This window comes from Hydra viridissima, unplaced genomic scaffold (assembly GCF_058129835.1).
Source record: "Hydra viridissima isolate aposymbiotic clone 2 unplaced genomic scaffold, HvirCarnegie_v1 scaffold_7, whole genome shotgun sequence".
Taxonomy (NCBI): domain Eukaryota; kingdom Metazoa; phylum Cnidaria; class Hydrozoa; order Anthoathecata; family Hydridae; genus Hydra; species Hydra viridissima.
The window spans coordinates 8,155,533-8,172,272 of NW_028324306.1; the positions used below are offsets into that span (position 1 = coordinate 8,155,533).

The 16,740-nt window shown below is 28.8% G+C and overlaps 1 protein-coding gene and 1 pseudogene across 10 annotated transcripts in view; one reads left to right on the forward strand and one right to left on the reverse strand.

Moving 5' to 3' along the window:
• Nucleotides 1-16,740, forward strand: part of LOC145184449 (calcium/calmodulin-dependent protein kinase kinase 1-like) — a 47,152-nt gene that overhangs the window by 3,710 nt on the left and 26,702 nt on the right. For 4 of the 10 annotated variants that reach the window (XR_016453979.1, XR_016453982.1, XM_090092500.1 and 1 more), the window contains exons 3-6: nucleotides 4,100-4,229; nucleotides 9,472-9,524; nucleotides 11,166-11,235; nucleotides 11,939-12,287. Coding sequence is in view for 5 of the 10 variants with exons in the window: in XM_090092500.1 (XP_089948626.1) it covers nucleotides 9,473-9,524; nucleotides 11,166-11,235; nucleotides 11,939-12,287 (471 nt within the window). In the remaining 5 variants the exon portion in view is untranslated. Of the gene's footprint in view, nucleotides 1-4,093; nucleotides 4,230-9,363; nucleotides 9,406-9,471; nucleotides 10,098-10,474; nucleotides 10,679-11,165; nucleotides 11,236-11,938; nucleotides 12,288-16,740 lie in introns of those variants that run through there. The other 6 variants (XR_016453980.1, XR_016453983.1, XM_090092502.1 and 3 more) reach the window with 4 other exon arrangements.
• LOC149885981 (uncharacterized) lies at nucleotides 14,479-15,615 on the reverse strand (annotated as a pseudogene).

Sequence of the window (16,740 nt, forward strand, 5' to 3'; positions counted from 1 at the left end):
GTAGTAGTAGTAGTAGTAGTAGTAGTAGTAGTAGTAGTAGTAGTAGTAGTAGTAGTAGTAGTAGTAGTAGTAGTAGTAGTAGTAGTAGTAGTAGTAGTAGTAGTAGTAGTAGTAGTAGTAGTAGTAGTAGTAGTAGTAGTAGTAGTAGTAGTAGTAGTAGTAGTAGTAGTAGTAGTAGTAGTAGTAGTAGTAGTAGTAGTAGTAGTAGTAGTAGTAGTAGTAGTAGTAGTAGTAGTAGTAGTAGTAGTAGTAGTAGTAGTAGTAGTAGTAGTAGTAGTAGTAGTAGTAGTAGTAGTAGTAGTAGTAGTAGTAGTAGTAGTAGTAGTAGTAGTAGTAGTAGTAGTAGTAGTAGTAGTAGTAGTAGTAGTAGTAGTAGTAGTAGTAGTAGTAGTAGTAGTAGTAGTAGTAGTAGTAGTAGTAGTAGTAGTAGTAGTAGTAGTAGTAGTAGTAGTAGTAGTAGTAGTAGTAGTAGTAGTAGTAGTAGTAGTAGTAGTAGTAGTAGTAGTAGTAGTAGTAGTAGTAGTAGTAGTAGTAGTAGTAGTAGTAGTAGTAGTAGTAGTAGTAGTAGTAGTAGTAGTAGTAGTAGTAGTAGTAGTAGTAGTAGTAGTAGTAGTAGTAGTAGTAGTAGTAGTAGTAGTAGTAGTAATAATAATAATAATAGTAATAATAATAATAAATAACAATAACAATAATAGTAATAAATAACAATAACAATAATAATAATAATAATAATAATAATAATAATAATAATAATAATAATAATAATAATAATAATAATAATAATAATAATAATAATAATAATAATAATAATAATAATAATAATAAAAATAATAATAAAAATCTAGAGTCTAATTAGTAAGTAAGCATCATACATGGATATTCAAATTCATATAATATATGTGAAATTCAAGTTCATGGCATGATTCAACAATCTGTTTGATATTGCTTATGTGGATGGTTTTATCCTGATCAACTTTCCAAAATATAAAAATTTTCTTGATGCTCAGAGGTTTAAAAGGACAACCTGGGTTGGTAGGGTCTGTGGTTAAAACTCACCTTGAACATTATGAACATTGTAAGCCCACAACAAAATACAATATTAAGTACTAGGCTTTTTTTGAATTTATAAAGTCTATACAATGTGACAACAAAGTAAGTTAAAAACGCAAGCAATTAACATAATAAATACAGTTCGCTGAAGTATTAAACCATAAAGGAAGGGAAATAACATCATGTCTTTAGATCAGAGCCATAAGTATATTACAGCAAAATGCTGTTCAAATGCTGAATTTGAATACGTCTAATGATAACAAACAGGTATTGAAACATCAATCAGCCAGGGTGTGCTTAAATCTGATTCCTCACCCTAAACAAAAGAATAGCTAAAGTTTACTTTTCTTGGGATGATATCATCATAAAATAGATTTAATGCTTTTTGCTGCATTTGAGGCAAATAGGGGTTAATCTACTGGTGCTGAAGTCTTGCTCAATAATTAGTTTCAGGAGTACTTGCAGTTAAAATTGATTGCAAGAACTTTCAACCAGTTTCAACAGATGAATAGTGGAAGCTTTAGTAACATCATCTTTAAATGACACAATTTAGTTTTCTCAAATCTAATCAAATTAAAGTAACCATGAGATATTTATTGTGAGTTTCTAAAATTTTCTGTCCTCTGTCTTGGCTATTCTGAATGAGGTATCCATCTCCAAGTGCCAGATGCACTCTATATGTTATTAAGAACTAACTCCTCCGTGACTACATCAGAAAAGAGAGGAATTCTTGAACTGGCATTCACTGTTATCACACTAATACAGTCAGTTGTGACAATGCCTGTAAAACACAAATCTTCTTAGAGGTACATTAATCCTTTGTGTAAACTCTTTAGCCATTGCAGCTAGGGAATGTTGTTCTATAGTCTATCAGATAATCATCAAGATTTTGACAACAATTATCAAGTTTTTGTTTAAATTTTTATTGAAGAGGTCCTGAAATAAGTGCTTCTTTTGTGGTATCTAAAAATAATATTCAATCATCTTGAACAGGTTGAAGTAAGAACTGTTTTTGGTCTTCATCATTAATCTTGAATTTAAATCCTATTTGATCTGTATCATTCATCATTGGACTTTGAACATCAGTACCAAAGGAATTATAATGAAAACATGATGAGAACATGTTTTTGGGTATATTCTAGAAAGTAATTTGCAGTGTTGCCAAAAATTGAATAATTTGTGAATTCTTCTGTGTAGATTTACTTTCCTTATATAGTTGTGATGCCAGTATTATACTACTTCTAACTAAATGAATATTCTGTAAAAATCTTCTGTGGCCTCTGTTCACAAAACCAGTTTTTCATGAGTATTACTGTTTTTCCCTAGTTTTTAAGCATAAGCATTATAACACTGAAATATAACTCTTAAAAGCTTAAGTCAAAAATCATATTATATAGTAAAAGACAATTAAAGTTCATTCAAATGAATTTTAACTCTTCAACATATAATTTAGATGTGAGATAGTAGTAAAATAACCATAGCTGTATCATTTCCAAAAGTATTATCCAAAGTGTAACTAAATATTTTATTCTTAATGCTTTAAAAAGTTATTTGTGCAATCATGTGCTATAGTAATCCTCTTGTTACCAAAAATTCTCACAAAACCTAACACTTTCTTGTGTAAAATAAAGTGATTGCCAATCACTTCATTTTGAAAAAATGAAGTAATTAACATCTTCAAATTAAAGTAATTGGCATCTTCAAAATGAAATGATTGGCATCTTTAAAATAAAATGATTCACTATCACTCAGTATATGACTATCAATCATACACTGAATTTTTCAAATTGTGGGTTACTAAAAGTTCTAGAATATTCTGTAGAATTCAAATTTAGTTTTCTACAAATCAGAGAAAAATAATTGCCTAGGTCATTTATCTTTTTAATTTTGACTAAAACTTTCGGTTTTTATGTGGAAGTTTTATTTATAATTATAATATATTAAGAATTAGAATTAGTTTATAAACTTTTGTTTATAATTGTTAGCTTTTAGGAAATAATGATCACAAGTATTTTTGTGTGTGCAGAATTAATGAACTATTAACCTGTATAAAAATCAAACAAAAAATATAAATGTAAATTCAGATGTGCACTTTGAAGTGAGCAAATTATGTTACAATAAATACAGATTTCTATATTATTTAACATATTAAGTTTCTTCAATAGATAAATATTAGTTTACCTGCCTTAACACAGCATAAAATATACCCTTAAATAATAAATAAAACATAAAGTAGGTGGAATATCAACTTCCAGACCCCATTTAAAACCCTGGTTTTTACATTAGGCATTATGGTGAAAAAATAAAAAAGAGGTGTTCATTTTAGTATAATGATAATAATGGCATTTTAAAAATATTGTGGTGTTTAACTAGATATTATATAGTTGATATAAAAATAGCTCTTCATATTTTCAAGGTCTTGCTTACTGTTAATTTTAGCTATGTTTTCTGCTCTTTAATTCTTTTGAAGCTGGTATTTTTTCCATGAATGTAAACTATAATTGAAACTTTAGTTATTTGTTAAAGCTGGCTTCAGTATATGAGTCCTTTTTATTCTTGGAAATAAATTCCCTTCCTTTTGGTTCTAATATCTCCAATCTCTACTATGTTAATAGCCAGGCTCCTAACCTCTTCAAAAAATTTTTCTTCAAAGAATATTCAAAGATGCTCATGTTTTTTTTTAATTGTTTTGAAAAAAAATGAAATCTTTGAATCAATTGCAATATTATATTAACAATCTCTTTCTAAAATTTGAGCTCCTTCAGCTGATTGAGAGCATGTTTAGGATCTTCAATTCAAGAAAGTTTGATTTTGATAAGTAACTAATGAGGAAAATAAACACTCACAATAAACTCATTGATGGATTTCAGTTTATCAAAAACACAAGTCCGAATCTTAAAGAGTTGTGTTAAAATATCTAAAATTAGACTTTTTAATCTATCTATTCAAATTTTATTTTTAGAAATATATTTTACCAGAGAGATATCTATGTTTTTAAACTATGTAGTTAATTTAATTATATATAATGGTTTATTTTTTATTTTTCAAGTTTAAAAGAAAGAAATTAAAAGAAAGAAATTAAAAGAAAGTCTTGACAAGTTGGCTGGATGTATATTTTAACTTGATTTACTTGAAAAAAAAAGAACAAGAAAAAACTAATTTCAAAGGCATGGGTTCAGGTAAGCATTTTTGGATGTTTGTTTTCAAAAATATCTGATTAATTCTTTTTTCTTGAGGTGATGGTTATCAACATTTACTTTAAAAAGTGAGTTTTTTTTTTATTTAGAATATGTATTAGGCTGATTCTAAGTTGATAAGCTTTAAAACATGAAAGGAACCAATCTTAATAGGTTCATTTATATAAAACATTTTAAAAATAAATCTACGTTTATAGGTTGCAGATGAAAATAAAGTTCTTTTATTTTCCTATTACATCATTAATGAGATAGACACAATCTTATTTCTAGAATTTTTTAGTATTAATGTTTTTTTAAGACAAAATTAATAAAGTTTTTAAAATTATTATCTTAAATAATTGAGTGTTCACTTGATGTCTAATTATTTGTGTGCTCTTCTTATAATCAGGGAAGGCATACCCTATGCTTAGATTCATCCTGCAAGAGAAACTAAAGTTGACCTTCATCATGTGCCATGAGCTGATTATACTCTTGAAAAAGAGCCACTTGTTGCTCTGCATTATGATTGGTGACTCCATTACTTTGTACCAATTTTCTAGCTAATTGATAACCTATTTGACCTTTCAATGTGCTAGGGTCTTCATTTAGGAACTTCTGCTTCAGTTTTAGTTTTGAAAGAAGTGCCGTAATTTCATATTCATAAAGTTAGTTAAGCACTTGTTGCCACAGTTGTCCCTCTGTGCACATTTAGATGGCTCTTCATCTCCATTTTTGCTGAGTGAGACCACCATTTGTCTTTTTATGTCATTTAGTATTGTTTAGCCAAAAAAAGCCAAGACTACTAACTTCTTAGGACACTAACTCCATCTAAGACATCAGGTAAATTTTGACAGCAAATAAAGAACATTGTACAGAGCTCCTGCTCCTTTTGTCAGAGCAATTTATACTGGGTATGAAACATTCTAAATGATTTTTAAATAAAATTTTCAAATGAATTTTTAAGTAAATGATTTTAGCCATTCATCTAGCTCTGTGCATTGATCCAGGGACCTGAAAATGGATGAGGGAATATTACCAAGAAAAGTTGATGAAATCTTCAGTATTTCTTGATAATCATGCTGGAGTTACTTTTGCTGTTCAAGTGCAACCTTTGCCTGGCTGCGCCCTGACTTAGTCTTATAAGAACTGAAAAGACAATATTCTTATAAGGCAGCAACATTAGGATTTGCTTGGGACTGTCCAGATCAGTTTTTTTTTTTGCAAAAGTAAGCAGTTGCTTTACACCCAAATCAGAGACTATGATAGGGAGTTATATTTTTGTTGTGAATTTTTGCATCAGTTTACCATTCTAGTGAACAACCAAGTCACATCTGTTTTGAACTTTCAGTTTATCTGTCGTTCGGCACATTGCTTTGTTTTCTCACAATGAATGGAGGACTTGTTAATGTTCAGTTTTTTAACATTTTTAATGTTCCTGTGAGTGCATACATGTTTTGTCAGAAACTTTTTATCAATCAAGGGCCATTAAAGTGCAGCAGCTATTATTTTTCTTGTTGCTCTTCTTGGCTAATTTGAAATTTGAAGCCCTCCCAAAGCACCAGAATCCTCCTCACAAAACTCTGCATTACTACTATTGCTGCCTGATGTTTCTAACTAAACAAATCTATAAGGTTTGTAGGTCTCTTTTTCAGGATGCTGCTTACATCTTTGCTCCAAGATTTTTTGAACTCAGAGCAGGCTTCTTTGGCTCTTCTCCCTTTGTTCAAGGAGAAAATTCCAGTATTCTTCATTTAGATAGAAAGAGCATTTGCACTAGCATTACATGGTCAACACAAATTTTCTGGCAAAAAGTTTTAAAAATTCTCACTAAACTTGGGCTGTTGATTATGAATATGAACTCAGTTTTTGTCTATAACATCAGAATTTTGAACTTTAACATTTTTTTATCATGTTTACGCATTTATCTTTTATTACTACATTTTCTATATTCTTAATTAAGGAATAAGAAAGATTACAAAGTCCATATACAGTAAATCAAATATAGTGACATAATTAACATAAGAAAAACAAAGATACACACAAACACACACAAACAAACATAAGTGTATGTATGTATGTATATATGTATGTATGTATGTATGTATGTATGTATGTATGTATGTATGTATGTATGTATGTATGTATGTATGTATGTATGTATGTATGTATGTATGTATGTATGTATGTATGTATGTATGTATGTAATGTATGTATGTATGTATGTATGTATGTATGTATGTATGTATGTATGTATGTATGTATGTATGTATGTATGTATGTATGTATGTATGTATGTATGTATGTATGTATGTATGTATGTGTGTATGTATAAACTCCAACAAAAATTTCCCATCATATGTAAGTCCAACCAGCCTAAATAGCATTCTTTTAATGTTTTAATATCTTGATGAAAGCACTCCCTTCGTTTTCTCTCTAAAATTTGGATCTCTCATAAGTGTTCTTATTTGAGGTTCATCAAATATTCAAGTCTTTTTCTTCTCTTCACTAAGACCAAAAAAAGTTAAACCTATATAACTAAAGAATCGTCCACTGCGCTCAAGAGCTTTGGTGGACTGCTTCATCAATCCAAGTTTTATGTGGGAAGACAATTTTTTAAGAGGATCACACATTGTTAATAATACACACTCTTAACAAAATCATTAATGTTGCATCTCTGAGTCTTCAAAGTAAAGCTACCACGGATGTAGCAATATATATTTGGATCATTTGAGCACTGTCTTCTGTAAGATGTAGAGGCAGTTGTTAGATCAGCAACACATCCTGCAGACAAAAGAAAAAGCTTGTTAGCTACCTTAGTGGTTCTTTGAATTTATTCCCCCTCCCCCTCCCTCTCCCCTCCCTCCTCCCTCCCCATGCACACACACGCATGCCTTATGTATTGTTTTTGGGCTTGTTTATATAGAAAGCAGACTGGCTTGTTTGCCGAGCCAGCCCGTTTGCCAAGATATTGGCGTCATCAAAATTTTAACTTAATTTTATTTTGCGTTTATATGAATAAATGAGCCAGCCCGGAAAGCGAGATCTCACTGTTTTTTCCCGAGATCTCGGCAAACGGGCTGGTTAATTTCTTATATAAATTTGTACGCATGCATATAAATTCTTACATTTTTTAAATTTGAAAGCTTCTGCGTAAAATAATAAATTTAGTAATAAATTGGCAACTTCCATGTACTTAAAATTTTAGTTGTTTTGCTTTTATAATTTACCAAAGATCAAGTATCTTTTAAGTAATATAAAGTAATAGCTACTTTTTTATCTGCTGATAGAGTTCTAGAGTTAGGCGAAAAAGATTCAGGAGATAAGTAAGAGCTTAACTCTGAAACCAAATTCATGAAAAGAAACCGTGAAAGCCTAAAATTTGTTTTCCATACATCAATGGGAGCTACACCAGTTATTATATTATGCCACCATAAATCAGTTCTGCCAGTTTTAAACCAGCAACTACGATTTTTTCTTTTAAAGCACCTCTCTTGCTTGTTTCATCTTTTGAAGTGATTGTGATCGTTTTCGTAAAAGAATAAAATTAAAAAAATAATCAAATTTAAATTTGTGAAGCTTATATAATACAATTACGCTTTTAAGAAGCATTACTTGTATTATAATACCAGTTCAACATATTGCTAAAATGCAATGTGTTTTTTTGTCGCTAGCCCAGAAAACTGGCTCATTTTCTGGGCTAGCTCGGCAAACGGGCTAGCCCTTGTCCATATAAACAGATCTTTAGAAAAAAAACAAAAATGGCAGGGTAAAACAATAAATAACAAAATTTAATGTTAAGTTCAATAATAAAATACTACCTGAGGTCCTAATAATGATAAAAATGGGTATGTAACAGGTATGTGGACATATGTGAATTGTAGAAATCAATGCTTTTTCTTATGAAGGAGTCTCTTTTACTTCCATTAAAGTTATGATTAACGTATACAATTTGCACTTGTCCGCCTGCATATCTGCTACTTACCCTATTGCACAAAAACAAGATTTGATAGGGAAAATATAAGCTCAGATTTAAATTTAGAACCCGCAAACTAGTTTAAAACTGTTCTTAAACTCCATGCCAGAGAAAAAAATATTTGTTTTGTTTTAGACTTTTTCCCATCAATAAATTTGATTGTGTTAAATGTTTTGACTTGTTTTAAGTAAATTGACAATTAGTGATTAACATTTAACCAATTTTTCACAAGTTCTTTTTGAGTCTTATCAACTTTATCAGATTTGTTATGGAATTCTGACTGCATGAAGATAAGCATCTATAGATGTTTGTGTAATTTGGTAAATCACCAACAGGAAAATCACTTTTTGAACCTCCAATATGCTTTTTGAACCTCCAATATGCTTTTTGGTAGTTTGTTTTGTTTTTAGAGTTATTTAGTACAAATTTTATCCACAGTAATCTTTATTATATTTACCCCACTCAGTTTATTTACAATAAACTGAGTGAGGTAAATATAATTAAGATTACTGTGGATAAAATTTGTAAAAATAAAATTGCAAAGGTTCGTAAATCATTTCTTGATTTAGTAGACAAGTATTTTCCAGCAAAACATAGGTTAAACAAGATCTTTCATAGAATCGCTTTAAAAGTTACAGACCCAGTTAAGAAATCTTGAAATTGCATCAACAGTCTGCAATCCCCCACCCACCCCCCAAAAAAAAATCTACTTTGCCTAATTATTAAGGTAATATTTTATTAAATAGAAAACAAGAACTGTTAAGCAAGTGTAGATACATAAACATGCACATGCTTGTATCATGCTTTTAAGACTAGTGAGAGACCATTAATGAGCCTAATTAGTTTTTAAATGACATTTTAAAGGCTTTTTCATTTTCTTTGACAATTTTACTGTAACAATTTTTTTCATCATGTAATCTTGCTGAAGATTACCAGCACACCAATATAAAACTTTAAATGCCAACAAAAATGTCATCTTTTCCTAAATTTTCAATATATATTTTGCATTGCATGCTATATATATAGTATGGAATGCAATATCTAATAGCAATAAAACAAAAGCCATATTGATTTAAATAATTTTAATAGATACCAAAAAAAATTTTAAAACAACTATTAATAATATAAACTTTATTATTACTAAAATTAAATCTTGTTTCTTAGAAAAATCAAAATTTTTGAAACTGTAATAAGGAAGCATCAAAGGTATTCCTTTTAAACTTTTATTATATTTTAGTTTTTTGTTTTAAGTTGATATTGATTAATATTTAGTATGAAGTCCTTGAGCATCAATTACTGCTTCCAAGCAACAAGGAAAACTATCAGTTAGGTTTTGTAAATAGTTTTGAATAATATTATGACAAGTTGCCTCCAAAGCTATAAAGAAATTTTGATTGTTGGAACAGTGCTCATCCCTATTAATTTTGTCATCTGAGTAATGCCACAAATTTTCAATCGGATTACTATCCAGATTTTGAGCAGGCCAATTCTTTTTCATTTTCTTTAAAATATGTCTTGGCAACAAGAATATGTATGAATACTGTTGTTGTTTTTAAAATTGTACTTTCAATGTAATGTAATCAAATATAATGATTTAACATAATTATGTTTTATCATTTTTATGCATTTACTTTTTATCCCTGTTCAGCACAATCATTTATAATTCACAATCCTTTAATTTTGATTAGGCCTTTTTGTATACTTCTAGAACATTTCAGATACTTGGATCAGTAGCAAGTAATTGAAAATTGATCCCCTAATGATAAAAAATAACTGATGACTTTGATGTTACAAGATCTTCAATTGGTTTTAAATGGATATCAACAACATTTCCGAATCATTTCACGATTTTTACATTTTGTTTGTTTCCAGTGAAGCATCATTTGAAAAAACCAATAGTACAATAATTTCTTCTCTTAAATACCATAAATGTCTTTTTAGTGCAGCTGCTGCAGCCAGACTTATTTTTTCAATAGATTTGTATGTGTCAAGTTTCTTTAATAATAATAAGTCATTAATTGCAGCATTCTCAGGAAATATATTTGGAAGCCATGAAGGCATGTAAAGGAGAGATGCAAATAAGTTAAAGGACAACAATGCTTTCTCTTCTTTTCATATAATTCATTTCAAATTTTTTTTTTTTTTTTTTTTTATGTATATTTTGATGCAGTAGATGACTTGTGATAATCCATGAGCATGTTTAAAGGCATTATATAAGTAAATTCTATTTTATAAAAAGATATTATATAAGTAAAACATTTTCCTCCGTTATCAGGGCTTACTGATGTGTTTAATTCATTTGTTGGTTGCATCGTTTAGCAGTTTAGTGAAGCAGGAACAGTCCATAATTATCAGTTACATTATCACACAAATCTGGAAGTTATCCAAAGATATCCACTGCAAGTTAACTGGTTTATAAAAAGCTTTTTCAGTGCCATTTTGGATGGAAAGCAGGATTACTGGAGTACAAAAGTGATATGTAAAATGATATATGTAAAATGAATAATTAATTTCCAAAAATGCATAATTAAAACAATAAAATTGAAAAACAATTGTTAATTCAAACGATTATGGTTATTAAGATAAGGGAGTTAGGTTTAAGGTCTTGTTTATACCTAGTTTTTTCAGGAAAACTTTGCTTTTCTAAGACTTGTAGGAGTTATTGGTGTATAATTGTTACATCAGTTTATTGCAAATAATCTCAATTTGTTAAATAATAGATCTTTTAAAATATGTAAATATTTTTATACAAAAAGTATACCTTTAAGTGTGGAATACTTTTGGTTGCAAATTTTTTTAGTGCATTTTACAATACAGAGAATGGATACATTAAGCCTTTCCACTTTTTTTTTTGTTTTTTTTTTTGTAGTTTTAAAGTTATTATTAAAATGTGAAAGTAACTGTATTGTTCGTATATGCAAGGAGCTCTCTGTTTTTATAAATGTCAATATCCTTGTTGTCTTTAGCTTGTGGAAAACATTCTCAGAGGTGTGTTCCAATTGAGTCCCTCAGAACCACAGATAAAAATCCTAAAAGGTATTTTATATAAATTGTATGCATGTTGTTGTCCCTGCATATTTTTAATATCAAGCTTGAAACTATTTTGATATTAAGCAGGAAGTAAGCATACTTCTTTATGAAAAGGCAGATATTTAGATATAGTTCATAGAACTCCCAAATATTTAACAAGTGGTTAAATGTATAATAATAACTTCATGCTTGCTTCTCAATATTTTTAAAAGTGTTTTTATCTTTAGTTTTACTAGTATATCTAAGTTTAAAATTATTTTACCTTCAGGAGTTTCTAATTATCTACAATTTCTATTATAATTGGCTTTAATGTGTGATAAACTTTAATTAGTTCAGAATAATTTAGTTTATTTAATAATTGTAAATAAGTTTCTTTAGTTAGGATTAGAAAAAATTTAAATTAAGGTTTTAAAGTTTCTAAAATTATGTAAATTTTTTTATTTGATTTTTCATATCAGTATTTTTTTTTTTTTTAAAGTTGTTTTTTAAAAAAACTGTTATAGAGGTGAAGATCGTAAATAAATTGCCCCATTTTTTTTGCCCTATTTTTTTGCTGAGAAGTTTGTTACCTCAATTATTTAATTTTTTTGTGCAAGTTGAAAAAGGCTGTAATAAGTGCAAAATTCTCAAAAGGCTTACATTTATCAAAATTTCTTTAGCTGTTTCATAAATGTGGTATTAAAAAGTCTATTTCATAAATTAATTTTAGGTCAACAATCAACCCTTTAAAAAAGATGGAAGAGAAATTAGGAAAAGAAAGTAATAATGATGCTATAAAAAAAGAAGATCTTGTCAATAATAGTCATCAACTGAGAAATTCAAATGAGCATTTATCTGATTTACACATTAATGTAAATCGTGTAAGTAGTTCTCATGGAGATTTACAAATGAAGTCTAGTGTTGGAACAGCAAATCTTTTGAATGATAATACATTACTACTTGCTTGTAAAGAAGAACAGGAAACAAAGTACAGAAGTTATTCAGGGGAGATTGTTCTCAAAGTTAACAAAAGAAAGAAAAGATTGCCTACCAAAGATAATGCAATCCATGTGTTAGAGGTATGCTAGTTTTTTAGTACAAATGGGAAAAACATTTTATTTATATTAGTATTTATTTTGTATGTTAAAGTGCAGTAAGTTTTGGTACATAAATAAAATTTAAAAATTTTTAATAAGTTTGTAAACATCTGAATGAAATAACACAGGCCAAAAAAAAATGTTGTGTAAACTTTTAAAACAAATGCAGCATAATCTTATTTATTTTTGGGTGCTGAAACCAGGCATCAGTTTTTGTTTTTTTATCTGATATTCGTTTTTTTGTATCAATTACACTTCTATCTTAAATGACTTTAATTTTAACAATATAAAAAAAAGCTTACCTGTTATTATGCTTTTGTTCAATTGCAGATTTTATTAAAATTAACACACCATGTAAGTTTTTTTTTTGTTTTTTTTTGTATATCCTCTCTCTGTTTTCTTTGAAGCTTCTTATGTTACTTTTTCTCCTATGAGATCCATTTTCTTGTTCTTGGTGAAGAGTCCAATAGTAATCACCCATCATATTGATATTTCACCATCTCTGATAACAATTTTCTGTTTTGGTGGAGAATTATCAGGGATAGTGATGTAACACAAACATAGTTTACCTTGTGATGTAACACAAACATAGTTTACCTTGTGATGTAACACAAACATAGCTTACCTTGTGTTACATTACTGTTCTTGGTAATGTTTACTGTATTGAAAAAATGAAGGATGATGCACTTTTTCTAATTCAATTGAATTTTATCTGTAGCAATTGTAAATCTTAGATAGGACAATAGAATTTATCCCTACTTACTGATCCTTTTTTAGTGGCTTTCAATTGAATTGAATTTTTCTCTGAATTTTTTTAACAACTCATTTAAAAAATTTTGACATAAAATTTAGTGTAATTTTCTGTATTTTGTCAGTTTTTTTTTAAGCAAAAATGATTGATTTAGGTGCTTAAGTTTTTAAAACAGGTAGGGTCGTTTCCACACCTACCGTGAGTTTAACAAAAGTTATTATAGTATAATAGATTACTCAAAAAGTTGAAATGCTTTAGAAATGAATTTTTGCAGCCGCCAATGTAATACTATAATGGTTAGTTTAAAATTATTCTTACTCTGAAATTTAAATCAATAATGTACTAATTTTGATCAAACTTTTAAAGCGCAGTTTTCCATACTTATCATAAGTGTTTCACACTTATCGTATGTTTTGTCGACACTTATCGTATATTTTAAAATCTGCTTTAGTGTCTGGTTTAAAATTCGCTCGCAGTTCCAAATGAAAATTTAATGCATTAGTAACATTTTATTTTATGTTTTTGGGTGTATAAATAAAAAAAAGACTATTAAATAAACATTAAATGTATAGTAATAAAAATATTATTATGAACTAAAACTAAAGATTTTAAAGCATTTCCGTTACTTTAGTACATATCCTTTAAGTTCTTAAACTGGAAAGGATAGAGTTTCATCATAGCTATCGGATTCTTATTTTATAATTATTATCGACATTTTAATGGAACTCGTTTTCTGACTCAGTTTCAAGGCTTTCTTTTTTTTTTTGCAATTTTTTTTTTTGTTTCAAAGTTTTCATGTTTTCTCTTTTTTAGTTTTTTCATTTAATAACTTTTTCTCCATAGCCAATTGTTTCTTTATTAATCTTTCTTACTCTAATTTTGACTTTTTCTTTGCAGCTAATTGTTTCTTTCTTAATTTTTCATACTTTGTTTGTGACTTTTCTTGTACTTTTGTCTTCTGAATTTGCTGCCATGTTTTAGATGTTACAACTGACGATAAACACTCTCCTTTGCGCTTGGACATTTGGACTGGTTTTTTTGGCCATATTAAAACACTTTTGATTAGATTTATGTTTTCTGCTGCTATATTTAAACTGAAACAAGCTGGTTTTGGTTCTATTACATCTGCATTATTGTAACAAGGTATATCCATATTGGTTATACCTTGCAAATTTTCTAAATTACAAGTTCTTGATTGATTTTTATTACCATATTGTATTTCATCAAGTAAAATTATGGCCTTATATGTTTCAGATAAGGCTCTTTTCCAAAAATGATACAACTGGAGGTATTCAAGATTACCTTTCTAATCTAAATGTTCATCAGTAATTTTAAACTGCTCTAAAATACTTAAATCAATTCATTTTTTAATAAAGGTTATGGAAGAGGAAGCTGATAAAGTCAAACTTGAATGGTTCTCTTCTAGATAAGAAGCCGGAGCAAAAGTTGACTCAGATAGTTTTTGAACAATTTTTTTGTAGTCAACATTATTAGCATCAAATGGAAAAATTCCTGTATTTTTAAAACCACTTTTAACATTACTTGCCATAGAAGGATCGATTATAAAAGAGTTTAATGCTTCTGGTACGTTTTCATTGTTTAATTCTTGTCCTTCATGGTCAATGCGCCATTGTTGGCAAAATGATTTCCACTTTGCTTTCATTGGCCCAAAAACTGCCACATCTAGCGGCTGCAAATTATGTGTTGCATTTGGGAACAAAGCAACAAGAATTATTCCATTTTTAGAGCAAAACTCACTAAGTTCGATAGAAAAATGTGACGCATGACCATCTAAAAAAATAATAACTGGTAAAGGAATTTCTTCTTATATCAAAAATGGATGAAAAACGTTTGTAATATACTCAAAAAAACATTCTGCGGTCATTTTCACTTTTTCCAATACCCCATCCTGACGGAGCAGCATTTACAATTCTATTTGGAAGACGAGCATATTTAAAAATTGTTAATGATGGAGCAAAAGTTCCCCTGGCATTTACTGCAAATAAAGTGGTGATGCTTTTTTTATTACTTCGACCACTTTCTTCATAAGTATTTTTTCCTGGTTCACCAAATAATAAATTAGTTTTTGGTGACAACTGAAAACCACTCTCATCCATATTGAAAATGCGCATTGAATCATTTAAATATTGGGCGTTTTCTCCTAAAAGCTTCGGAATTTCAGCAAACCAATCTCTTATGGCTTTTTCAGCTACTCCTCCTCTAGCTCGGTTTAAGTATTCACCTTTTTTGAGATAGCTTTTTGTGACAGCGAAAAAATGCATAAAACCAACCTTTTACAGGACGGTTGTTAGTAAATTGTGTTTTTATATTGTTGGAATTCAGATATTTTTTCACAGTATCTAATAGCTGTACTACAGACATGGCAAATCCCATTCTGGTATATGTTAGAAAACACTTGACTAACTTGTTTTCAATTTGTTCACCTAGAACCGATTCATACCTGCAGTGTTGTATCTTCAAAGCAGTTCTTCCAAATATTTTATCACGAAGCATTTGATAAGGAATTCCAAACGTCTTGCTCGCTTTGTACACAACCATACCTTTTTTAACAGCATTAATAGCATCACGTTATTGACTATCTGTGTATTGAAGTCTTCGTTTTGAGCTACAAACTTTTGTCTTACATTTTTGTCTTACCATTGTAAAAGAATCTAAGTAAAATAATATTTATTTTTATAGTAAAAAAGAAACAAGTTGATTATTCATTGGACATACGAGATGTATGGAGTAACATTTTTTTTTAGTTCATACTTATCGTACATTCAAAAATACAACATTGATACTATAATGATGAGTTGTTTTAATAATATTAATAATGATTCATGTTTTATTTACCTGATTAAGTCAATTTAGAAATAAAATTTTATGTTATCTTTTTAAATTTCCTTGTTTTATTTGAAACACTTCTAATAGATGGTATTTAAAAAAAAAGTATTTTAATTGGCGGGTGTAATAAACCCATTGAGTTCACATAAGTAACTATGTATTTTGGTTCCTATCTATTGTAATAGAAATGCATGATGATGTCATTGATACGCAAAATATAAAAATAAAAAAATAATTTTTGAAATAACTATGTTAGTACTAAAAACCTACGATAAGTGTCGACTCACGGTAGGTGTGGAAACAACCCTATATCTTATGGGGAAAAAGTTTTACAAGATTAAAATGAAAAGAAGCTATAACTGACAAAAAAATCTTTACATATTCCATTATAGCCATACACAATGGTTCCTTCTTGTGAGAATATTTTTAACAAGTTCCAAAGTAAAAATATAGAACTCTAATAATTATGATAAACATTACATCATTCTTTTTAAGTTTATATGGAATTTGAAATTAACAGTTATAGTAAATGGGATACAGATAGTTTCCGCATCATATCAAAGCTCAGAATGCTTTGTCTAAACATTACATCATTCTTTTTAATTTTATGTCAGATTTAAAATCAACAATTATAGAAAATGGAATGCAGATAGCATTTGCTTCATATCAAAGCTCATATTGCTATGTCAGTCTTAAATACCTAAGAGATAAAATTGAAGATGAAAGACAAGACTATTTTGAAGTAAAAATAGATGACTCTGTTAGAGTTAGTAAACCATCATCGTCAAAAATTGATAGCCTATAGAGTTCTTAGGTCTGATTTAAAAAAGTTAGGAG